This window comes from Nothobranchius furzeri, chromosome 7 (genome assembly GCF_043380555.1).
Source record: "Nothobranchius furzeri strain GRZ-AD chromosome 7, NfurGRZ-RIMD1, whole genome shotgun sequence".
NCBI classification, from domain to species: Eukaryota; Metazoa; Chordata; class Actinopteri; order Cyprinodontiformes; family Nothobranchiidae; genus Nothobranchius; species Nothobranchius furzeri.
Window position 1 is genome coordinate 52,112,016 of NC_091747.1, and position 25,939 is coordinate 52,137,954.

General features: G+C 40.7%; 1 protein-coding gene across 4 annotated transcripts in view; it reads left to right on the top strand.

The window, feature by feature from the left end:
* The window catches only part of c7h8orf34 (chromosome 7 C8orf34 homolog), a 126,335-nt gene that overhangs the window by 67,617 nt on the left and 32,779 nt on the right, over window positions 1–25,939 (top strand). Inside the window, exons 8-10 of one of the 4 annotated variants that reach the window (XM_070553371.1) lie at window positions 5,228–5,354; window positions 12,467–12,552; window positions 12,653–12,729. In XM_070553371.1, the coding sequence (XP_070409472.1) occupies window positions 5,228–5,354; window positions 12,467–12,552; window positions 12,653–12,729 (290 nt within the window). Of the gene's footprint in view, window positions 1–5,227; window positions 5,364–12,466; window positions 12,553–12,652; window positions 12,730–25,939 lie in introns of all 4 variants that reach the window. The other 3 variants (XM_070553370.1, XM_054751159.2, XM_015955248.3) reach the window with 3 other exon arrangements.

Below are 25,939 nucleotides of genomic sequence, written 5' to 3' on the forward strand. Positions count from 1 at the left end.
GAGCCATGTGGATACTCTTGAGGGCTTATGTTCGTGGTTAGGGTCATTTTTCTGTGATCTTTAGCAAAAATATTCCATACGAGTGCAGTGGCGGTTCTACATCGAATTACTCCCCGGGCGAGGCCCCCTTTGAGCGCCCCCCCCCCCCCCCCCAACCGCCCCCCCCACCACCACCACCACCACCACACCACACCACCTGCACGAACACACGCATGTTTTCTACAAACAGGCATGTTTTATTAGAACGACTATTGAAAATTCATTTTTCTAAGTTGCACATATTTACATTAATTGCTATGAAGTTGTCAGACTGTAAAGCACTATACATTATATACTGTATCAAAATATATAGAATCTAATATACAAAAACAAACAATAACTAAATATTAAGAATATATGAACATAATAGATAATAATAGATAATAAATATTCTAAATATCAAAAATATTTCACACATAACAAACTAAAGATAATCACTACAGCATTGCACTTAGAATAGAAAACACAAACTAAAATTAAAACCTAACCTTGATGCAACGTCATCAATAATGTCATCATATGAAATCTGCTCCCCTACTGAGTGATTGATACTTATCAGAGCCAGGTTAGTGAGCCGCCCCTGAAACATAGGTGACCTCAGGTATGACTTGATCAGGTTTTGAAAAGCTCCTCTCAGCTTGAGCCACAGTGACTGGCAGAGCAGTCCAAAAGTTGGGGTAGATCTCCAATAGATCTCATGATCCATAATATTTTAGAATTGCCTCTGAAATTGTAATTTAAACTGACATAAAAAACTGTAGACTACCAAAAATGCCAACTTTTACAGAACAAATCATGTAAAAATAATCAGTGCAGCCATCTGCAATAAATAAACAGGATAGTTAGTGGTGACTGGGGAGTTTTCTTCTGCTTGTAGAGTTGTTTTATTTATTATTATGTGAACATGATCAACATGTGTTTGTTGTTGTTCAGGCAGGCCACAGGCTGCAGTGAGCATTTAACAAATCTTGAATCAGTAAAAAACGATTCAAGGACTTTTTTCAAACCATTTGAATATTCGTTTCAATATTTCAGCCCTATTAGCTCTGTTAGCAATTAGTTGACCACATTTAACCGTTAAAATCCCAGTTAACTGGTTCAAAAAATTGAAAACATGCATCATGAGAGCTACATACCTTTATCTTTCTCCTCTTTTCTCCTTTTTCCCCCTGAATGGGGCACCTGGTGGTTTTAGCCTTTTTATGTTCATCTCTTCTGTTTGGCTCTTAACTCAATAAGTTTCCTTTAGTCAGGACTAAACTATTTGACCTTGATGGGGGGGGGGGTGACCACAAAATCGTTTTGTTTTTCCTTTTTTTATTCTGCCATTTCACACAATTCAGAGAAACCTGAAAGAATGATAGGCCTGTGTTTATGATATTATGAATGAAATATGGAAGAACGTTAAGATGTGATTGACTTTAGCCATGTTAATACAGTTGATTCAGCCCCTGCACGCTCATTTCATTTGGGAAAGACGCAGAGGTGAATTCCCCCGCCGCACCCCTCCCCTTCCTGTTCTTCATAGACACACGGTGCACGTGAACGTTCTCAGTCAGCAAGAGCGCCTGCAGCTGCAGGGGGCGCCAACTTGCAGTTTCCAATCCAGACACTGTCATATGACAGATAATAGAAAACCTCGGTGCGGCGCAGATTTCCCTTTTTTTTTTTTTTTTACTCAGCGCTTGTGCGCCCCTTTTGTGTCATGAAAAAATGCCGCCCCGGGCAACTGCCCTGTCTGCCCGTGCCTAAAACCGCTACTGTACGAGTGGATTTCAGAGTCAGATTCAGCGATCAGCGATTTCAATGAAATTTAAAGGGGACATGTTATGAAAAACTCACCTTGCTGCCATGTGGGTCTCTGATGCCTTTATAAATACTCCAAACATGAAAAATAAAATATCCACCTGTTTTCTATCAGTGTGTGGTTTAGGAATTATGTCCCTGAAATAAATCATTTCAAAAAGTCCTCGTTTGTGATGTCACAAATGGTTAAATTTGCATAAACCCCCCCTCACCTCTCCAGGCTACGTCACACTGTCATTTAACGTTCATGGACTCACCCTCTTGAAATGCGATGAGGAAGGCTGTTTTTGTTTTAGCGTCCAGGAATCAGGAGACTGTCTCGGTTAGTAGAAGCTAACCGTTAGCATTAGCTACTCCATCACAGAAACCTGCTGCAAACTTAGCATTCAAGTCACCTCATTTGGTTTTTTGACAAAACCTTTAGCATCCTATTAAAAAATAAATCAAGGACATGTCAGTTTCACCATGTTTTTTAACTTTAACAGAGTATTTTGACTTTTATTGCACATTGTGGCTTTACGTGAATTTTAAGATAAGGCAATGCACGTTTGAAATGATGACATCACACAGAAAGCACGCTCATCATGTCAGCTTCATAGGGAGAAGCACCCAGATGTTGCGCTGGTGGAGATGAAATCTAAAAGACATAAACAAGTGTTGGCTTTAACGGATTAAATCCAGAACCTACAGAGAAGTTGGTATTATTCAGTTGTCAGATATTTTTATGCCATCTACAAATACTCTTCTTGGAATATTTTAAATTACATTCATTCCTTTTTGTGGGACTTTAGTTTATTCTTTTAGTCACTAAGGCCTTTCTCTCATCAGTGTGTCGTATTGCCCCGAGTAGAAAGCAACAAGTCAAAAAGACAAGGCAGGAGTTGAGGTGACAAGCAGCTGTGCACACTGAGGTTGTGTTCATTGTCGGGGTCAGGCCTGCTTCGTGGTTTTTATTTTTTTCCCCTCTGGGCTATCTCATGAAAGCTGCAGCCTCACAAGTGAATGTTTCAAAGTGTCGAGTAATGATTTGTGTCTCAGGCTGTGACCCAGAGAAAATCCGGCATGCCACATTAGCGAGTCGCCAACAGAAGAGGGTAGTGGCCAGAAGAAGGAGAAGTTGGAATGGATCGGAGAAAACCGGAATAGGAGGGAAGGCGAGGAACTGAGCAGTTCCCACGACCAGAAAACGGTCCAAATTGCTGGTGGCTCTCTCTGCCCCCCCATGCATTCCACGATGAATGGGACATTTAATATTGCCCTGCTTAAGGGCATTACTGAAACGTAGCTTATCTGTCCTCCTGGAACAGCCTGGCTTCGGAGGGGGTGTTTACTAAAGGGACACTATTGTTAACAGTCTAAATGTAGGAGAAATCAGGAGTGTCCGTGTTTTAATCAGGTTTGATTTTATGTAATCTGAAAGTAAAAATGTAAATGTCCTGCAATTGCTTTTGAGTCAGGTTTTGCACAAGACATGACTGTCTGATGTGATATTTAAAGGCACGATGGCAAATTTGGAAAACAAATTACCTTAAAGGGACAACGTGTAGTTTTTACCCTCTTCACCCATTGCCAGTGTTCAAAGGGAGTCTGATCTTCTTGTAATTTTGCTGGAGGTTGCACTTCCAGGGATTTTTGACCTTAATGGCCATCCGTTGGTAAGGTCTTACTTGAACACAAAAATATACCGCTTGCTTGCACTGATTTAGGTATGTACTGCCCCCTATCGCCAGGGGAAATGCACATTGTCACTTTAAAACATATTTTTTCTTACCTCTTAACAACATTCTAACATAAAATAACTATAAATATATTGTGGAAATAAAAAATAGTGGTTCTCTCGCATTTTTCCAAAAACCTTAACCAATAACACGTTTTGGACCCGAGAGCAACTTTTGGACCACCCGGTTGTTGGTGTCCTCGAACTGCCGCACTTCCCAGGGTCTTCCATTCATAACGTATTTAGCAACAGAACGTCACTTGTGTGAGAGCCTCGTGGCTCAATTATGTCAGAGAAGGAGAAACAGCCGGCTGCTACCACTTCAACATTAGGACAAACTACTAGAGTCCAAAAAAGAAAAACACCATTTGAAGTCCCGGACAGCATAAGATGTTCGGACCTAGAAAGCAGCGACTGGTGTTTAGCGCTATCTCGTTTACTCCAACAATGCGGGTTTCCCGTTCCGGCAGAAGCGTCTCAGGGAACATACCCGTGAGGAGGGATGAGTGTTTGCATTCAAAACCTAGCTTGCACTGTAAAATCGCTAAAGCGGCTTTAATTATTACACGTGTACTAAAAATGTGTTTGTTGTGCAGCTTATTTAAATTCTTCTTGCACTGTAATATAAATAAATATAGTGCTCTTTAAAAATAAAACACCCTTTATCTGGGATTTTGTGATTTAATGTGTGGCTTTCTAGCATTTAGGTATCTGGTCAGAATGATTTTCTATCATCTGACGGAGACGATAGACGAGAGGTATTTTTTTTTAAAGATCCGTGCCACGGTGATGGATGGATGGGAGGGAATTTCTCATGAGCAAGTGTCATCTAATCTAAGCCAGGTGATTTGTCATGCATTCTCCTCTTGCAAGGTGTGAGACCCTTTTCTTCCCCCTCCCTTCTCCATACCAGGGGCTACGTAATCTGAGTGCGAAGGGAAAATATCAATGTTGGTTTTGAATAACGTGTCATACTGAAAGCCAGACATGCACGGCGGTACACGTAAGGTGAGTCTGTCCTGAAGATGACCCTAGACTGGTTTAACAGCACACTCCCTTCCACTGTGGCCTCTTTAAAAGGTCATTTATGCCTAAAAATAAAGCGATGAGCTTAAAAATCACTCTGTGTGAGAGGAATCCAGCAGAGAACATTGATTTTGTATTAACAATATAGAATCTGTGGCAAATCAAATGTGAACGTGTGTGCTGGATGATGTATTGATGCGAAGAATCTACAATCCTGATGGGACATCTGATCCTCTTTAGCCTTGAATCACGTTCAATTGTCAAACTTTCAATCATCAGACGTGGACGGACGGCATCTGAGCTAATAGAGAACAGCTGCACTACTTTGAGATAAAGCAGGTATTTTAGAAAACTGAGGAAATGCAGACATACATAAAATGTAAACTGTTAAAAAAAGAAAGATTCCATGTGCAACTGTCAACCCAAACCCGTTTCAGCCGTCTCCGGTCGTCATATTTTTGTTTATATTTTCTCACCTGCTTGTTACCCTCTCCTGTTTCTGCTCTGTCATGATGTGGCGCTCTGGCCGACTCCCAGAAACAGTCTTGTGGTGATGAGAGCTGTCTGAAAAATACAGAAAGTTATATTGACAAGAAAGAGACTAGAGGATGATTAATGTGCTGCTCCTTTTCCCTTCAGAGGACCTGGATGACCTGCGGATGGAGGGTGTGACGAGGCTGGCTCCGTCCGGCAGCAAGTTCAGCCAGGGACGCAGCTCCTACCAGCCTGAGCCCCAGGCCAAAGTTACTCTCAACATCTGCTCGAGGTGTGCCAGGTAAATGTTTTCCGCCTTCTCTTATCTGGCAGGCTGCAGCTCTGCCAACATGCCAACACTGACTGTAGCATTAAAATGATCTCTTTTTTGTCTTTGTTGGTGTTTTGTGGAGCAGCTATCGCTAGTCCATGGCCTTCTTGCAACAGACAGCAGTCAGGATAATCTGGGTATCAGCTAATCTCAGATTGTATTTATGTAGTTTTACTATCTATATATAAATGAGGATTAGCAGGATGCTGAAGTTGGTTGTGAATAAAATGCAACATTCTGTTAAAACTTTAAATTCAAGTTGATTGTAACAGCTAAACATGTAACATGTATTTTTTTATTTAACTTGTGTTTTTTCAGGAGGATAAACTGCTTGAGATGTAACATCTCGTTTTTCAAGCAGGTCCTCATTCAACTAAACCAATAAAGAATAAGATGGCAGAGTTAATTGATCACAAAACTATATAATAACAAATCAAACTTCAGAAATAATAGAAATACATTTTAAAGATAAAAATGTAATATTTAACTGCTGCGAGTCACTCCAAGAAAAATAAGGGCATTACACTAACATCAAATATAAACACGAAATAAACTTACATCCCAATTAATTGACAATAATTGCATTGGCCTTGTTCTTATTAGCCACTAGCTTAATTCCTTTTTGAAAGTTTCTCCTTAATTGTCAACCCCGGATTTCCACTGGATGCACGACCAGTGGGTGACGTCCATGAAGTGTAATAGTCTCCGTTATGGTCAGTGGGTGTGTTTCCACCATGTGCAGACTTCCAGTTGCTTAAAAATACCTTATTACACGTGAACCCTCTGTGATCAAGGTAAAAAGAACAGAAAGTAAATCACAGACCTTCTGGATACATGTTGCCATCCTTCTCCTTACTTGTTATTGCATAAACTGCCAAAATCACATGTGACCTTGCAGTTCTCTGGTAATTTCGTGACCTTGCAGGACCACCATTTAATGCCCATTTGTGTCTGAAACACTATCGGTGGAAAGCTTGTGGGTAAAACGCCCCTTTTACATTATCTGCCGCTTACACAACCAGAGGAAAGCCTGGGTAAGAATGTCCTGACAGCCCTCTGCTGCAGGTAAGGAACTGACTACCCACAAAAACTCAGAGAACCTCTCTACAAAACCAAAACCGTTCTTTTACTAATGGAAGTAGTACATGCCATGTCCTAAATCCATTCCACATTTTTTCCCATGACTTTTGCTTAAGTAATCATATCTTATCATCGCGTTTATCACTGTTTTTTCCTTGAGCAGCGCTCCATAATCCAGCATCATCCAGCATCGAGCTGGATTTGGTCAGGCAGGTGTGGACAACGTTCTTTTGTGATGCCAGTCGGAGATAAGTGTGTTTCTTCCTGAGACGCCAGGCTCACCTCTGGCTCTTCAGCCTTTACTGTTTGGGATTTGTTTCTTCTTACATTCCTGCATCTTATCAGTCCTGCTCCACACACAGGCTGCGGGATGCTGATGAGGGATGAATTGTGTCCCAGGATTTTAGGACAGTTTATTTACTTGATGTTTATACCCTTGTTACGTGTTTACATCAGTGTCATGAGTTGTTGGATTTTGTGGTGCTTCCCCCCCGTAATTGAAATGTTCCCACTCTAAAACCTGACCTCTAGATCTTTCAGTGGCCTAGTGGTAGAGTGTCCGCCCTGAAACTGGGAGATCAGGGGTTCGACTTCTGGTCGGGTCATACCAAAGACTTTGAAAAAATGGGACCCAATGCCTCCCTGCTTGACACTCAGCATTAAGGGGTTGGATTGGGGGTTAAATCACCAAATGGTTCCCGAACGCGGCTGTGTCTGCAGCTCACCACTCCCCCAGGGGATGGGTCAAATGCGGAGAATAAATTTCGCATACACACCTGTGTGTGTGACAACTAATGGGACTTTAACTTTCATTTGTGTTGCCATTAAGGGAGTTAAGGATGCAGAAGTTTGGGCAGACTTATTAATCTTCATGATTTTCCTGTATAAACCATTAGTTATTACAATTTCTGTTAAATATTTTACAGAAAATGCACAATAATTGTCTAAACAAAACTAGGCAGGTGCATACATTTGGGAACTGTTGTCATTTTATTGATTCCAAAACCTTTCAAACTAATTACTGGAACTGAAAATTGGTTTGGTAAGCTCAGTGGCCCTTGACCTCCATACACAGGTGAATCCAACTATGAGAAAGAGTATTTAAGGGGGCCAATTGTAAGTTTCCCTCCTCTTTGAATATTCTCTGAAGGGGTCTCAAAACAACTCTCACATGACCTGAAAACAAAGATTGTTCACCATCTTGGTTTAGGGGAAGGATACAGAAAGCTGTCTCAGAGATTTCAGCTGTCGTTTGCCACAGTTAGGAACATACTGAGGAAACGGTGATCACAGGCGCAGTTGAAGTTAAGGCTCTAAGTGGCAGACCAAGCGCAAACAGAAGTGAAGAATGGTGCGAACAATCAGAGTCAACTGTAGCGGTCACACTTTATAGTGTGACGACTGCAAATTAATTATGACCAATAAGATGTGATGATTCCATATAAATATGAAATAGCAATCTGACTGATCTTTGAATGTTTAATCAGAAGATTAGTTACTTTTACTTGTTCAGGGACCATAAACACACTTCGTATTAATTCAAACAGTCAGGTATATAGTTAAAAAGGAATTTTATTCTTTTCTAAACTAATGATTATGACAAGATACGAATAATGAGATGTGATGGAGTGGATATGCGGTGATGGAATGTGATGTGTAGGTGGTGTGATGTAAGCTACATGTTTATCAGAATCTTTGTTTCTGAAAGAAATTGTGAAATCTGGGTGTAAAAGAATTTGTTGTCTGCTATAACTAGAGAGTTGATTATTAATAAAACAGCATCAGACGCAATCTGTTGTGTGTACAAACCCTGGCGGAGACCCCCAGCAGATCCGGACTGTCAGAAGTCGAGTGGACCTCACGGCACTGGGATTTCGTAGATTAGCTCCGACATGACCTGTCCAGTCTTGAGATGTCTCCAGGTCACAACAGTAGCTGGAATGCTTGTTTGCATCCAAAGTGGATGTGGCTATTAGGGAGCCGTCTGGCTGTGTCAGCTTGCAGCGTGCAAACAAGGTTTTGACTGTATGTCAAAAGAGATGTCTCAAGGATGCTCGTTCCAAATTGGCCGGTTTGGAACTTTGTGTCATGACTTCCTATCCTTCACCCTCCTCTGCCTCTTCATTCAGCTCACCTGGTCCCTTCACCTAGCTCCTGACAAGCCCTGTTTCCCTGGCAACCACAATCAACTCCATTCTTCTCACCTGTTCCTGTCATCAGCTTCATCCACTTCACCTGCTCCTGACTCCTCGGCACATCTCACACACCTGCTTCCCCTGCTATAAAAGAACCATCCTGCTATCCAGTCTCTGCCAGATTATTGAAAACTTTGTGCCAGTAAATTCTCCAGCCATCCACCCTGCCTGATCTCTGCCTCCGGACCTCATTTTTCTCCTGACCCCTGCCTTGTACTCTGCCTGCCATTTTGACCTTCGCCTGTCTCCGACTCTGTCTCCAGCCTCACCCATCTGGTAACTCCACCAAAAATAAAATACTTTTTTTTTATATAATTTAACTGTGTTTGGCGTCATTACGGGTCTTCTGAGTTCTGATCATGACACTTTGACTGAATTACTCGGGAAGTAATTCTTGTTTTATTAAACTACTTTGTTATGATTTCCAGCCATTCTGGCAAATCAGAATGTTCCATTTCTGGAAGACTTTACCAAAACATTCCTCAGAAAGCCACGCCTTCCTTCAGATACAAGATTCTTAACACTGTGAATAAGAATCTTTAAACTTTATGAGGTGAACCTTAACCTTAATTTGTTTTTTATGAAGATGTGTATGAGTGTAGATAATGATTAACTTGTTAAATCAAACACATACTGATCATAAGATCTGCAATGGATCATTGTAAGAACAATATTCATTTCAACTTCATTGATTTAAGCACAGATTATTCAAACATTTCTTTTAAACATCTTGTTCATTCAACCAAATGATTAATTAACTTGTAAGCTGTAAAGCCTTGTAGGATTCATGTAGATTCACTTTTATTCGGAGTGAGGAATCCAGCAGTCTGGGGCAGAGAGAAAAGGCTTTTGCGGGAGACCTTGACAGTTTATTCATGTCCGCGTTGAAGAACAATGAGTGAGCAAAAGGTTGATTTGTGCATCTGAATCCTCCAGCTGGTGTAACCTTGACTTTGCAGCTCTGGCGTGGATGAAAGGTTACTGCGTCAATTCGATGGTGAAAATTGACCCTTTTGATTCATTACACAACCCACAGACCAGCACCAAAGACCTACAACATCTTCCAGCAACAGATGGAGTCACTGTGCATCATTCAACTATCAGGTACACTTTACACAAGGAGATGCTGTATGTGAGATTGGTGCAGAGGAAGCCTTTTCTCCACCCACAGCACAAACCGAGCTGCTTGAGGTATGCTAAAGCACATTTGGACATGCCAGCTTCAATTTGGAATAATTTGCTGTGGACTGATGAAACTAAAACTGAGTTATTTGGGCGTAACAAGTGGCGTTATGCATGGTGGAACGCGAACACAGCATTCCAAGAAAAACGCCTGCTACTTACAGTAAAACATGGCGGTGGCTCCATCATGCTGTGGGCTGTGAGGCCAGTGCAGGGACTGGGAATCTTGTTAAAGTTGAAGGACGCATGGATTCCACTCAATATCAGCTGATTCTGGAGACCAATGTCCAGGAATCAGTGACAAAGCTCAAGCAGCACCGGGGCGGGATCCTTCAACAAGACAATGACCCTAAACACTGCTCAGAATCTACAAAAGCATTCGTGCGGAGGAAAGTGTAGAACATTCTGGAATGGCCATCTCAGTCCCCAGACCTGATTGTTATTGAAAATCTGTGGTGTGACTTAAAGAGAGCTGTCCATGCTCGGAAGCCATCAAAGCTGAATGAACTGGAGATGTTGAAGAAGAATGGTCCAAAACACCTTCAACCAGAATCCAGACTCTCATTGGAAGCTGAAAGGCCACCCAGCCTCTTTCAACCCCTGCAGCCAGAATATTCCATTTGCAACTTCAGCCTGGCGGGCCGCTCTGTTGGGAAGAAATGGAGCCGACATACCTGGCGCTGCAGTCTGGTTGCAGCACGTTCTCTGCATGTTTTAGATCATGAACCCAGCTGATTTGTTTAATTTAGTGATGAATCACTCCTGTAGGCCCTAAGGAAGGCTGGGAGACATTTCAGCTGTTAGACAAAGGTGGTAAAAGGACTAACGCACAGCGAGGTGATACGTTTTACTTTTGGTTCTACTAAACAAACACTAGGGGGTGCTAAAAGCAAGCCAAAACTGCCTAGTTCCTCTTTAACTGAAATCTCTACCATAACAACCAATGATCTATAGAGGGAAATCATTAACTTTTGCATCCCACTGTATCCTCACTGCCTCTCTGCTCTGATCTGACTGGCTCAGATGTTTATAATCAAAATTGTGTTTCTCTACTGACTTTGCTAGTTTATATTAGACAGGAATTTAATTTATGTCTTTTCATCAGTATATAAATCTAGTTTAAATCACATACAAAGGCAGTAGAGGGTCACTTGGCTCTTTGTGGAACTGACTCGAGTTTGTTTGACCAGCATTCCTCACATGCCATCACCCCTTAGACAAACACATTACATTTTCTGTTCTACTTACAGCCCAGTGATTTTTGTGTGTTATTTGTTGAAATACAGCGCCATCATTCACGCCATCAGACTGCCTTCGAGTCTGAACCTCTTGTTGCAGCGCAGCGCTGCTCTGTGCTGGTTAGGTCGAGCGTGCAGCGCTCTGAGGCCTGTTGTGGCTGTGCCTCTGTATTGTGGTCACATCCACTCTCTTTAATGCACCCAAACAGTTCATTTAAATGGCATGCTCTGTGTGCAGACACATCACAGATCAGGAGCCGTTCCTACACTAGCCTCCTTTTTGGGCTCGTAGCTCTCATTAAATTAACTGCTTTCATATCAGGAATGCACCGAGGGGATGCTAGTCGAGACCCGGGGCTACGAGCTGCTTTTGTTCCTAGACTGAGAAGGACTTGTGATAGTCATCTTGGGTATATTTAATGACCTTTTAAAGGCCATTTAAAAAGAAAGACAAGGGGATGGATGTTTAAAACAGGAAAAAGAAATAAAATAAACTTGAAAAAGTTTTTTTTAAGCAGAAATTACAGAGAGAGAAACCAGGAGACCCAACGACGGAGAATGCTGCTGCTATAAAAGTTAAGGGATTGTACCGATGGCATGGGAGGGGCATGCAGCCAGACTACATCTAAAGCTAATTTCTTTGATGATTTACTTTTTATTGTCATACTTTTCAGTACAAGAGTACAAACGTAACTAAAAGCCACGTGCAACATTACTTTGTTTTTAACACACGGTTTCCTTTGCCATCTTAAGTTTTCAATTGCCATAAAGACAGGCAAATCCCACAAACCTGTTTCTGTTTTTTAATCCTAAATTATAGGAGTTTGGAAAACATAATGATAAAGTACAGCCAGAAAACGTCTTAAAGAGAAACAGAATGGCTGTCTTTTCTTTTATTTCTTTAGGAAAGCTGCTGGTTTTTGTGTATGAGTTTATGTTGGAGCACTGCTGTCCTCGGAGCCCCCATCCAGCATGGTGATCATCTGCTTCAACACACCTGATTTTAATCAGTAGGCCATTAACAGGCTTCTGCAGAGTTCCATAACCTTCTGAACAGGTAATTCCACCACTGAATCAAGTGTGTGCAGAGAAGCAACATAAACATGCTGGATAGGGGATCTTCGGGATGAGGTTTGGACACCCCTGTACTAAAGAAATCCCGGTTTCAGATTTGTTTTAATCAAGGTGACAAGCTTTGATGAAACGATACCCTCAAATTAACCACAGCCGTCATTTTTCACCATCTCACGTTTATTAGAGGAGATTAGGAACTTGGTAAACTTTTCTTTCTTGCATCGTCACCTTAGACGGACACGGATGTCTTTGTGTTTTTCCTCTCAACTGGTATGTGAAGTTTTGTGTTTTGTGGTGTCTCCAGGTTGCAGGGGGACACCTTATCAAACAGCCGATCTGAGGAAGAGCACAGATCTCACATATCTGAACAAGCGGTACCTGACATCACCTGTAAGTTTCAAATCAAAGTATTTTTTTTCTTTTTGTTGCATGCCTGTATGTTTTTGTTTCACTCCCCGTTGTTATCCTCATTTGTCCGTGTCGTCTGGAGCAGCGCAGTTGCCTGGGGTGGACGCAGTGGCGGGCCGACTGAAGGAATGCGAGGCCTTATCTCAAGTGTCTGCCTCTGTAAGTGTCCTCCCTACATCCATCAACAAACAATTAAGGTCACTTTACCGCCATCAATTACCTCGTGGCTTTCTCCTCTGCAGCTTTATTGTCTGAGATTGAGCGAAAACCACCTCAAGCTTCTTGTTAACAGAACTAGACCTGATTCACCTTCGTGTGGGAATTTCAGCTCTCACAGAACAATTGGGGACGATACGGCAATTAGAAATCCACCTGCAGACCTCCAAGAACCCTTGAGTTCAGGCTGAAGCGAGTAAATTAAAGTCCCATTTACAGGTCATTTGGGGACAAAAACTTACACTTTTTTTTAGCATTTCCAAAGGAATCTCCTAAAACAACAAAAAAGGTGCATAATGTCTTTGATTAGGGTTTATCATGTCTTCCTTTTTTTAAGATAATTACTGTCAGGTTCTTTTGTTCAGACATGTAAAAACTTGGCCTGTCATTCGACAAGATTTTTTTTATCTTGATTAATCTTATGAGTTTCATAGTTAACCCAGGATTAATCGTGATTAATCACATAGACATTGCACATTAAAAGATGACCTCACTTTTGCACTTATAAGCTTTATGAGCAGAAAACTATACTTCCTTTATCCCTCGCACTGTCTTTATGGGGGACCCCGCGAGGAAAGCTGACCATTGAGCAGGGTTGATGGTTTATCCCTTGAGGTCCACGTGGCAGGGGTGAGGTGGCGCCCACTCCTCACCCCTGCCACATGGACCCAAGGGGTAAACCATCAACCTTGCTCAATGGTCAAATTTCCTCGCGGGGTCACACCCATTAGGACAGTGGGAGGGTTAAGAAAATGTATGTTTCTTATTGCAACAATCCAAAGCAATGATAAATATTGTCCTAAACGTTCTACAGAAACATTGTATTGTAGTTTCTTTTCTCCCCTCCTTCCACCAGAGGTCTTGCTTTGGTGATTTGGATAAAGGATGTCAGAGAAAACCACATCATACAGCACCAGAAAACGAGGCATACATTTGATAGATTGTTTATTTTTAAGGGATGTGTTTATTCATGCTTTCGTTCTTTTTTAAACACAGAAACAGTTTTGTTTACCTGTTTGTAGCTACAGTTTTGCCGACAGCTGCCGGCTTCTTCAGGCTGACGCTGATGGTGGCGCATCACTTCCTTCTCCGTTTATCTGCGGGCAGCAGAGGACGTTGTCGCCCTCTACTGCCCGCTCTCCCCTCTCCGACGATGCAGTCCCTTGCGTGGTCCAGCGTGTAAACTCCGTCGTCCCTGTTCATGGTCCCACATCCACGTCTCCTTATCTCGATTGCTTCCTTGATCCATCTTTTGTATTTTTGTTGTTCAGTGGTTATGATCCGTGTGCTGTCCCAGTCCATTATATGGTTTTCTCTTAAGCAATGTTCTGTTACGGCTGACTTTTTTATTGTACTTTCTGCTTCTTCTTTTGCTGCTCTTGTGTGTTTACGATTTGCCTCTTTCTCGCACTCCTTTCTGTGTTCTATTGTCCGTGTATTGAGTTGGCGTCCGGTTTCTCCTATGTATGTTTTATTGCATATTTTGCATGGGATTTCGTAGATGACTCCACATTTTTGTCCAGCTGATATTTTGTCTTTTGGGTGTACTAGTCTGTTTCTAACTGTTGTGTATGGCTTTGTTGGTGCGTTTATGTTGTGTTTTTTCATTGTTGCTCTTATTTTTTCCGTTATGCCTCTGATGTATGGTAGGGTTATCACTGGTTTTGGTTCTTGTCTTTCTGGGTTTCTGGTTCTTTTTTTGGGTTGTTCTTTGCTTTCTGTTTTTGTTTGTTGTTTTCCTTTGTTTATTGCCCATGTCGGGTATCTGCAGGTCTTTAAAGCGTGTTGTATGTGTTTGTCCTCTTGTTTACGGTCTCTCTCTTCTGTTATTATGTTTGCTCGGTGATATAATGTTCTGATTACTGACATTTTGTGTATGGTGGGGTGTTCTGATGTCCATAATAAATATTGGTCTGTGTGTGTTGGTTTCCTGTATGTGTTTATGTTTAGGGTCCCGTCGGTCTGCCTGGTGATTTTCATATCCATAAATGCTATGCTGCCTTCTGTTTCTAACTCATAAGTGAATTTTATGTTGCCCGTGTCGTCAATATTGTTTAAGTGTTGTGTTAGTGTTTCTGTTTGACCTTTTGGTATGATTTCCAGTATGTCGTCTACGTAGCGTTTCCATAGTTTTATTTTGCAGTTTGGGGGGGCGGTGGCTATGGCTTTTTGTTCCAGGTCTTCCATGAAAAACTCGCACAGTGTGGCTGATAACGGGTTACCCATGGCGAAGCCTTCCAGTTGTTTGTATATTGTGTTGTCATGGCAAAAGATATCAGCAGAATCATCAGCCCGTTATTAGGAAATACAGACCAACACTGCAAAAATAGTATAGAATTGGCAAAAGAACTAAAGGAAATTACAATAGAAGACAACGACATACTCATCTCACATGACGTCACATCTCTGTTCACAAAAACACCAACCCAAAAAACCATAGACATAGTAGTTAACAGAATCAGACAAGACAAAACTTTACATAAAAGGACAAACCTCACAGCAGATGACATAGCACAACTGATAGGACTGGTAGCTAACTCCACTTACTTCACATACGACAACACAATATAAAAACAACTGGAAGGCTTCGCCATGGGTAACCTGTTATCAGCCACACTGTGCGAGTTTTTCATGGAAGACCTAGAGCAAAAAGCCATAGCCACCGCCCCCCCAAACTGCAAAATAAAACTATGGAAACGCTACGTAGACGACATACTGGAAATCATACCAAAAGGTCAAACAGAAACACTAACACAACACTTAAACAATATTGACGACACGGGCAACATAAAATTCACTTATGAGTTAGAAACAGAAGGCAGCATAGCATTTATGGACATGAAAATCACCAGGCAGACCGACGGGACCCTAAACATAAACACATACAGGAAACCAACACACACAGACCAATATTTATTATGGACATCAGAACACCCCACCATACACAAAATGTCAGTAATCAGAACATTATATCACCGAGCAAACATAATAACAGAAGAGAGAGACCGTAAACAAGAGGACAAACACATACAACACACTTTAAAGACCTGCAGATACCCGACATGGGCAATAAACAAAGGAAAACAACAAACAAAAACAGAAAGCAAAGAACAACCCAAAAAAAGAACCAGAAACCCAGAAAGACAAGAACCAAAACCAGTGCTAACCCTACCATACATCAGAGGCATAACGGAAAAAATAAGAGCAACAATGAAAAAACACAACATAAACACGCCAACAAAGCCATACACAACAGTTAGAAACAGACTAGTACACCCAAAAGACAAAATATCAGCTGGACAAAAATGTGGAGTCATCTACGAAATCCCATGCAAAATATGCAATAAAACATACATAGGAGAAACCGGACGCCAACTCAATACACGGACAATAGAACACAGAAAGGAGTGCGAGAAAGAGGCAAATCGTAAACACACAAGAGCAGCAAAAGAAGAAGCAGAAAGTACAATAAAAAAGTCAGCCGTAACAGAACATTGCTTAAGAGAAAACCATACAATGGACTGGGACAACACACGGATCATAACCACTGAACAACAAAAATACAAAAGATGGATCAAGGAAGCAATCGAGATAAGGAGACGTGGATGTGGGACCATGAACAGGGACGACGGAGTTTACACGCTGGACCACGCATGGGACTGCATCGTCGGAGAGGGGAGAGCGGGCAGTAGAGGGCGACAACGTCCTCTGCTGCCCGCAGATAAACGGAGAAGGAAGTGACGCGCCACCATCAGCGTCAGCCTGAAGAAGCCGGCAGCTGTCGGCGAAACCGTAGCTACAAACAGGTAAACAAAACTGTTTCTGTGTTTAAAAAAGAACGAAAGCATGGATTTACAAAGACACAGCAAGAACACACCTAAGATGTGTTTATTCATTTTTCCCCATTTTAACTTTTTTTATATTTTCATTGTTCATTCATAAAGTCTGGGGTGAAAAAATGAAAAGAGGCAATTAAGATAAAAGAAATAAACTTGATGAAAATCCACTTTTGAAATTTTTGGGATAATCTTTTGATACATTAATACATACATAATCATAACGTGTGACAGTAAAACTTCCCAGCTTTAAATAATTGATGTGTTAACGCTATTTTAACACTCAGCTTTTGGTGTTTTGGCTTTTTCAACTGTCAACTGGAGCCCTCAGAAGTAAGTATTCATGTCTTCTACCACTATGTCCAGCATTAGCTGCCGATAGAAAATAGACGGGGAAACACTTGGATTAGAAAAGCCAGACAATTCCACATCAAATTAAAAATGAGCATACGTGTACTCACCCTTATTGGCCCACGACAGGGAAGGTTGTTGTTAATTTAGCAACCAGGAAAGAGCAGAGCATTTCTTGGCTAGTAGAAGCTAACTGTTACCATTAGCATTTACCACAACATGGCAAAATGCCTTCAGGCTTGTTATTTTTGCAGATAAAACCTTGACGTTGCAAAGCAAAAAGAGCAAGTAGTAGAGTTGCGTTGCTGTTCGCCAGTCAATGTCGAGATGTTTGAATATCAGGAAATAAAACTCCAAATCCTGCCATCCACGGTTCCCGACTCCACTAGCTGACGTGTACTTCCTGAAACAGGAGTGCTAGAGCTTTTTTCTACAGAGATCGTCTCACAAGGCATTTATTTATACTAGAAAATGTGTTGAAAAAAGAAGTGAACTTGGTCTTTAAGATGGAATCAACAACGTTTATTCTTGGCTGCACTCAGCCTAGCTGTTAGCTTATCAGTTCTGTAGAAGTTATGATGAAGAAATGGTCTTAAGTGTAATTGAAATAGAGTGCAATAACATTTACCTTTTAGATAAGAGTGTTAACTATCATTTTGCTAATTTGTGTCAAAAATTAGTAAAAAAAATATTTTTTAATGCTTGAATTGGATTTTGGGAAAGGTCTGACAATGCTGAAGATAGCATCTTTACACAAGAACAAAAAGTTTCTTTTTCTTTCTTAAGTGTTCGATCTGAGTGTTAGACAAGGTTTTTTATGGTAGGCTTTTTAAAATGAAAGGGGTTTGGATTCAGAGCAAGGCTCCGTGTGTGGAGCAGATGCAGAGTGGCTCCTCGCTAACTGGAAGCAGACTTTTGTTGTTGGGAACCACCATCCTGTACTTAAAGACGCTTGGACTTGAACATTAGAGGATAATTTCCCACAAATGTTAAAGTTCTTTAAAACTTAAAGTGAAGATTGCACTTTCTAAAATCCAAATCTAAAGCCAAATTAATTAATTTAGCTTCCACTACTGGAAAGTAACTTTTGATGGATCTTCATACATTTCTTTGTTGCACAATCAAAAGAAAATTACCATTGTGGTCACTTGATACCTGCAAACAAGCTGTCTCTTAGTGCTGTTAAAAAGGTTTATGTGTAATTAGTCATAATAGGTCATTTTAATAGGTAAATGGGGTTTTTAATAGCTTACAATTTTCCATCCATCCTAGATTTTAAGCTGCAATAACTAAACATTGTAGAAGTAAAAACTTTTATGGGGATTTTTTCTTGTTGAAAACACAAATGATCTTTGCATTCGGAGAAAAAGGTCAGTTTGTTTCCTCGCTTGCAGTTTTTGGCCGTTAAGGAAAAAATGCACATGATTTTTACTTTTGTCTAAGTTTAGAAGTTTGGGTCAGACTTTATTATATCCATCTTTATGGCGGTTCATAAATGATGCATGCCTTGTACTGTCGGCTGTGCTATTTTGGGCTGTAAAAGCCTAGTGATGCTGGAAAGTAAACACTGTTAATAGTTATTATTATTAGTCTGATAGACCCCCTGCCTCCGCCAACTCCTTCAGGTGATAATTGGCCCATAAAGACCGTTACGTTCCTAAAGCAATAGCTTGAGCAAATTCACCAATTTCTACGACCTCCTTTGTAAAAGCTGATTTATACGTTTTTATCGTGTTTGGCTCTGAGTGGCGTGGCTGTTTCAGTCGTTAAACCTGCACGAGGAAACTTTTTGCTTCTCTGATAGAATCAAGATAATTGGCGTGATGCAATGCAATGTGCATGATAAAAAACAGAAGCTTTCTGATGGTTTATTTCTATTTCCAGAGGGATTTTGGAACAGTTTAGGGTGATACGCTGTGTGGCTTTTTGTGTTTGGCAACATCATCTTTCCTATACTCATACAGTTGTGCATGAGTTAGACTCGCTTGACTTTTGTTTCACAAGGACTGGGTTGTCTTGAATCTTCAGGTTATTCAACTATACCATCAACAGCACTGAGGAAAGCCTGCATCACGACACAGAAGTGACCAGAAGTCTCTAATCAGGATCAAATTTGCATAAATGACTGTGTGAATGGAAAAAAGGTGAATTAGTATGATGAAATTTCTTCAGAACTTAAAATGAACACAAATTCTGACAAACTTTAGAAAAGTACAAAAAAAAATTATTATTTAGTAAAATAGCCATGATTGAGATAAAACAATATTTTTGATGTATTCATATCCAGTGTTGGGCAAGTTACTTCAAAACTGTAATGCATTATTTATAAAGTAATTCATTACATTACAATATTACTGATTTTAAAATGTAAGGCATTACACTACTTTTGCATTACTTTAAGTTACTTTCACCAAAACAACTTCAGTATGAATCTGGTAATCTGACGCTCAGTGAGCTCATGACATATATGTGGAAGGTGATGTGGTGTCTGAGCTAGGATTGCTGTTAAAAACAGATATGATAACAGTGCTTTAAAATGATTGTTTATTAAATAAAAGCAACAACAATCTGTACTCTCAGCACGCTGCCATCTTACAGGGCCATCTGAGCAGGGAGTGGGGTGGTGGGGGCTCCAAGCCTATAATTGCCTTGGTCCCCAAATGCCTTGATACGGCCCTGGATGTGGAACTGACTTCTGGGGTGATCTGATTCTATCACATGCATAAATATCAAATGCTTATATATTATTGCTTTTCACTGGTAAAAATGTGTATTGGGGATAAATCTGCCTACTTTTTTTCTTTTCAAGCACTTTGTTTTGTTTTCTTGATTTTATTTGAATAATTTCCTGCCCTTTCTCCCTCTAACCTTCCTGCATGCTGCATGTTTTCTCCGTCTTCCAGAAAAACTGTTTCCTAGATTTCCTAGTTTCTAACTAGTCAGCCAAAGGGATCTACCGAACGCAAAAAATAAAATACAAAAGCTTAATATGCGCTGTGCTCCAGCAGCAATGAGTTGAAATCACCGGGGCACAGATTATGAACTCATCTGAAAAGTACATGAAGTACGAGAATAAGGGCTGATATAAACGATTGCAAACGAATGACTTTGTTTTGGTGGAGCAATTTTGTGAATATAACAGCGGCCGCGCGCAGGATGCAGCTGGAGTATTTGAGCCATTACCGTTGCGTCCTCTCTGCTCATAGAATGCCCGCGAAGCTGAGTCCATAAATGACGTCATATACTGGATCTTGTTTCAGGCTTCCTGCCATTTGAATTTTTAGGAAACCCACATCTTGATTCTGGGTTTAAAAATGTATTGTAATTACCGCGTTACTGACAATTGTACCGAGTAAATATTACCATTTTCTTTCCCTGTAATGCCGTACATTACCACATTACAGCAAAAAGCAATGCATTACAGTAACTAATTACTTTTGTACCGCGTTACTCCCAACACTGTTCATATCTGCTTGTGTTCATCTATCCATCTGTTAGTTAATGCTTTGTGTCTAATAGGACGGCAGTACCTAATGTGTACTTGGACCGCTTGAATGAAAGTCTAACGGTGTTATTGCCAATATCCTGTTTCTTTTTGGCGGCGCTGAGCCTGAGTTTTGTACACAAGTCCATAAAACCCATTAAGTAATTCTTCTGCGTGCCAAAACAACAGGAATTCATTATTGCAACCTCTTAGATCCTTTATTTCCTCATTGCTAAAAAAAGAAAAAGGTACTCATTTCAGAAATTGTATGGCAGGAAATAATGCTTGTTAGTTTTAGGTTTCTTGGTAAATAAATAGTAAAAGTATAGAAGTTAGTAGTGATAATTTGCTCTAATAGAGCATCTCTTTCATTGTGTCAAAGTTTGACTCAAGCTTTCTGCAGGGCTGCACATTATTTAGAAAATGTTCTGTAATCTCTATCAATAACATACTGCAAAGGATTATATTAAATCTTTGATTTTAACTCCATGATAAAACAAATTTGGCTATCAAACTGACCCCGTTTGAAAGGAGTAAGGAAAATGTGGTTTCATCTCAACTGAATTTTTAACCTGATCCCGAATAAGAATATTCCCCCTAATATTTAAATGTCCATGTTTCCTGTGTGGTCCATAAAACCACTTCTGGCTGGTTTCTTCTCAGTAAAGTAAAAACTATAAATGTGTTTACTAACGGTGAGCGTTTGTGCTTTAGAAGAACCTAAAAAGCCTTTGCTGTAAACGCGGTTCTCATAGCAGGATTGTTAAATTGTCAGATTGATATAACTATTTTAGTCCTACAGTGTGTGGCAGAGGTGTGGACTCCAGTCACATGACTTGGACTCGAGGCATTATTTTTAATGACTTCTGACTTGATAAAATCTATAAAGACTTACGACTTGACTCGGACTTGAATGCCAATGACTTGCGACTTGAATCGACTTGCATCTGTTGATTTGACAATGACTTGAGCATATTTGATATTTTAGCACAAAAGTGGCACGACATGGACAAAAATCATGAATCATTCTTCGTTCTGGGTTTGATCTTGTTCTGCTGAATGCAGCAGCACTTTGTTTATAACCAGTTTGAGTTGCACTTTCTGCTTGTTTGAGCAAATAAATGAAGCTTTAAGAAGCTTTATTTCTGGAATTTATTTATTATCATTGTCATTAAATTGAAATTGGACAGATGACTTGATTATGCCTTGAAAATTCAAAATTAAGGACTTTGACTTGACTTGGACTTTAGACTTGGTTGTCTTTGACTTGAACTTGACTCAAGACTTGACTGGAAAGACTTGTGACTTGGTCACACCTCTGGTGTGTGGTGTCTGACCACACGACAAGTACCACTACAAGCTACCGGTTTCACACACGAACATTCCACAGTTACATGGAAAATCCCGCTAAACCTCTTCAAATGCAATGTGACTCCAGAAGTGAAGGAGGAGTGTGTAGTGTAATTCTGTCATCTCACTTTCTGATTGGCCAGATGTCAAACTCAACAGGATGCAAGCTCGTTTTTCTCTCAAAAGACGACACAATCTAACACGTTTAAAAAGCTCTGATTGGTGGAAGTGGTCCTGATGTGCTTTCAACACCACACATGGCAGGAATTTCTGATGAGCCACGGTAAAGCCTCCTTTCCACCAGGCGTGGAAGCGTCGTGAAACGTAATTCGCAGCAATTAGACGCCATTATAGTGGACGGGTTCCTTTCCTCCAGCAGCAAAGTGGAATCTAAAAGCACCTGAGTTTAGATTGGGCCAGACAGAAAGTCAGTGTAAAACATTTGGAAACTTTCTAAATAAAAGTAATGTGCAGGTAAACATTTCCTGTGAAACCCCCGTAGCTGAAAAAAAAAGGGCAGAAAGTAAACCAGACCTTTCTGGATACATGCAGCTGTCTTTGTCCTTCCTTGTTTTTGTGTGGACTTCTGAAATCACGCGTGATGTTCAGGGGCGGATTTAGGACTGAAGAAGATCCGGGGCTTAACACACGCGCGCACACGCTTGCGCGCACACACGTGACACGCACTAGTCAACATCATACATATATATATCTTGTACCACATAATTTTTAATCTGAAGCTACACATTAAGCATTTTCAGGGCAGAGTATTGTTCCTGTTAGTGTTTAGTGTGAGATGATAGTAAATATTCCCTTTCTTTCTCCAACAACTTTACCTGATAAGCTAACTTTAGGCAAACCAGCAGCACAACAAATATTTTCAAATAAGACTCACAAACCTGAGTCAACACCAGTCTCATCAAAGCTGGGGTTCTGTCGATGTACTTTTGGTCTAAAAAAACGTCCTTATGTCCATCTTCACTCATGCGTTTCAGGCAGAGAGTGTAGAAGAAGCCGGCTGCTGAAGGGCTTCTTCTTCAGTGGTGGAGGCTCAGGCAGGCTGTATACAAACTACTGCCAGCAGCGCCCTCTCTGTTGGACTTTGGTACTGCATGTTACTTCCGCGATTTAGATCCGGGGCTTATCATGAAAGATCCGGGGCTTCAGCCCAAGTAGCCGGGCCTAACGCCGCCCCTGGTGATGTTGCAATTCTCCTGTGGTTTTGTGACATTGCGGGATCAGCGGTGTGGAATGCTTTCGCTCCCGTTTGTGCCTGAAATGCTCCCGGGTGTAAGGGAGCTCGCGGGTAAACCGCCGCTATTACGTTACACGTCGGTGTCACGACCAGTGGAAAGGAGGCTTAAGTGACGGTAGATCGGACTAATTTGAATGTATTTTTATTTTATTGTTGAATTTTATGTCTGTCTGCGTAAGTGCTTTGTTTTTGCTTTATTGGGCAAATTAACTGCAAATGAAGTTCCTAATGAATAAATTAAATTTAGTTTGAATTTAAATTAATTTTAAAGCCACTAAAGTAATCTGAAGCACAGTGGCATTGCAAAGCTGGGCTCCAGGGAAAAAGACCTGCTGTTCAGCACAGAGAAGGAAGTGTGTGAACATTGTTCTTCAGGGATGCGGGTCGTTGCGGCGCCAGCTAGATTCACCATCACAACTGTTGGGTTTCTGACTTGTTTCGTTTGTCAGCCCTCTGCGGGCTCCCTACGGCCCAAGCAATTGCCTGCCCATCCTTAATGTTGTTTGAATGATGTCAAAAATCATCATAATTATCTCGCCATGTGAGCTGGGCCTTGGGTGTAGGTTTTATGAACCCACAGAAGATCAAATTGGCCAAAAAGCAGAAATGAGATGTACTGGTTGGTCCTGATCATGTTTGTCCATAAGTGTGTCCTTAATACTTCTAGTTATTGTTGGTTTGAGCAAATCCCCAGATTGCGGCAATCATTGCTGCTTACCACACATATAGTAGCACACATGCTCAGTATACTCTTATTTAGTTTTTTGCTTTTGTTTTCAATCCACATGTCTTTTTCACTTTAAATGTGGAATGAATTTGTGTTAAAACAAGACCCATACTTGTCGTTTAAGGCAGAAGCAACTCAGAAGGTTTCCCCCTTTATGTCTTTTTGTTTTCTTTCTTTTTGAATGTTGCAATATTTGAAAAGAGGATCATAAAATTTGGGTTTTTCCACCACTGACACAAATATACTCAAAAGTCAAAGCAAAAATCATGTTTTTTTATATATTTGGAGATGACAAGGCATTCCTCCTTTTTTGTGTGGATTAAAGCATCTAAAGTTAGTATCAAAGCAAATGGGGAAAGAGTTCGTCTCGAATGCTCCTATGTCAACCACGGATGTGGGCAGGAACAATAGCTGCAGCTGAAAACCAAGATCGCTCTTCATCACTTCATTATGTGTTTCCAGGATTTAATCAGATCTCTTATCTTTGAATTTCATCTCCAGTTTCTCAGTAAAAGTTCTTATTCATCATTATGATGTATTTTAATGTTTTCCATGACATGGCTTCTCCAAACTCAATGAACTCACAGTTGCATTCTGATTGTGGTGTTTGTTTATTCACTGATGTTATCTGAGGAGGAGAATTGGTTACGGTCTCCGTATATCCGGGCTAGATTCACCCTCCAGTCTACAGTCCCCAGGACATAAAGCACGGTCCAAATACACGTAGAAAAGACGAGGAGCTTTTGAGTTAACGTTATGCTGTTTTAATCTGCAAAACAAATGTTCCACTGATGCAAGAATTGGTATCTGGGACCAAACAATAATTGCATCCTTAATAAAATTGTCAGATCTGGAACTGGTTTTCCAAAAGAATTTTGGCTGCGATGTCTTAAAACGTAATGATTTAGAGGCCAATAATGATTTTTAAGTCTGTAGGAAATTAAAAAACAGGGATTTGTTGGTGGCCTTGTTTGCAAGAACTGAGAAGAGCCAGAGCAAGAGGAGAAGAAGATGATGTCATGCTGTTGGATTCGGGGAGATACCAGCAGAGAAATAAAAAATAAAAAAAAACTTGGGAGTGGATTCAGCTGTGATGTTCAGCTCGCATCGCTGCTTTTTGAGGACTGTAATTAGATTTTGGTTTGTGGCATTGTGGTTCTGCCACAAAATGCTTCATGTATCTGACAGACATGGAGACCGATGCCGTAGACGCAAGGTTTCATGGTCAGACGTCGAGAAATAAAGACTTTCCTCGTTTTTTCGCTCGGTCTAGTTTACGCTAAAACCAAGCGTGTCTGTGCTCTAAAGAGATACAGTTTTTACAGTATATCACATTACATTAACTATTTGACTTTAATACTATAATGTTCCCATGTGAGTCATAAAATCAACTTCAAGGCAACAAAAAGTAGAACCACCTGCACTGAGAATTTACATGATTTAATTGTCCCTTTTTCTGTTTTTATGGCCGATAAAAGTTGTTCTTTTCAGCTGTAGCAGCGATGTTTCTCCAAAGTGCTCCAAAGCGTTTCTGCTGGACTAAAGTCAGGACATACTTGATCAGGTCATGGCTTTCTGTTTTTTTCTTCTTCAAATAAAAACAGATTTTTGCTTTGTGGTGAAGATCATGTTGGAAAAAAAAATATTGTGTCTGTCAAGTGTCTTCAGGCTGGGAGTGATCTTTTCATTTAGCGTTTGGGCATTCAAACTTAGCTTCATAAATCAAAACGTAAATATATTCTTTTGTCTTTTCGTGGATGCAGCTGTGCAACAGAACAGATGGAGTGTAGCAGCAGATAATAAAGTTTAATCTGAACAATAATTCTTGGTGTTTTGACACAAACTACCATGCTCTGCAGTGTTGGCCAAAAGAGTAGACATTGACCCAAATATTAATCACCTTAAAGTTTGCTGCCTCCGTTTTTGTGATGTCCACCCAACCATTCCGCTCATCACCCTGAAAATGTTCACCAGCTACAAGCGTTTCCAGGGCAACGTGGAGATAAAATCCTTCCAGTGTGTACTGGGTCGACCAGGGGGTCTCCTCCCAGCAGGCCATGCCTGAAAAACCTCCGGGACCAGTATGGCATCCACATTACTGCAGACGTGGCCCTGATCTGTCTTTCTCTTGCTCCTCCATTCCCTCATAA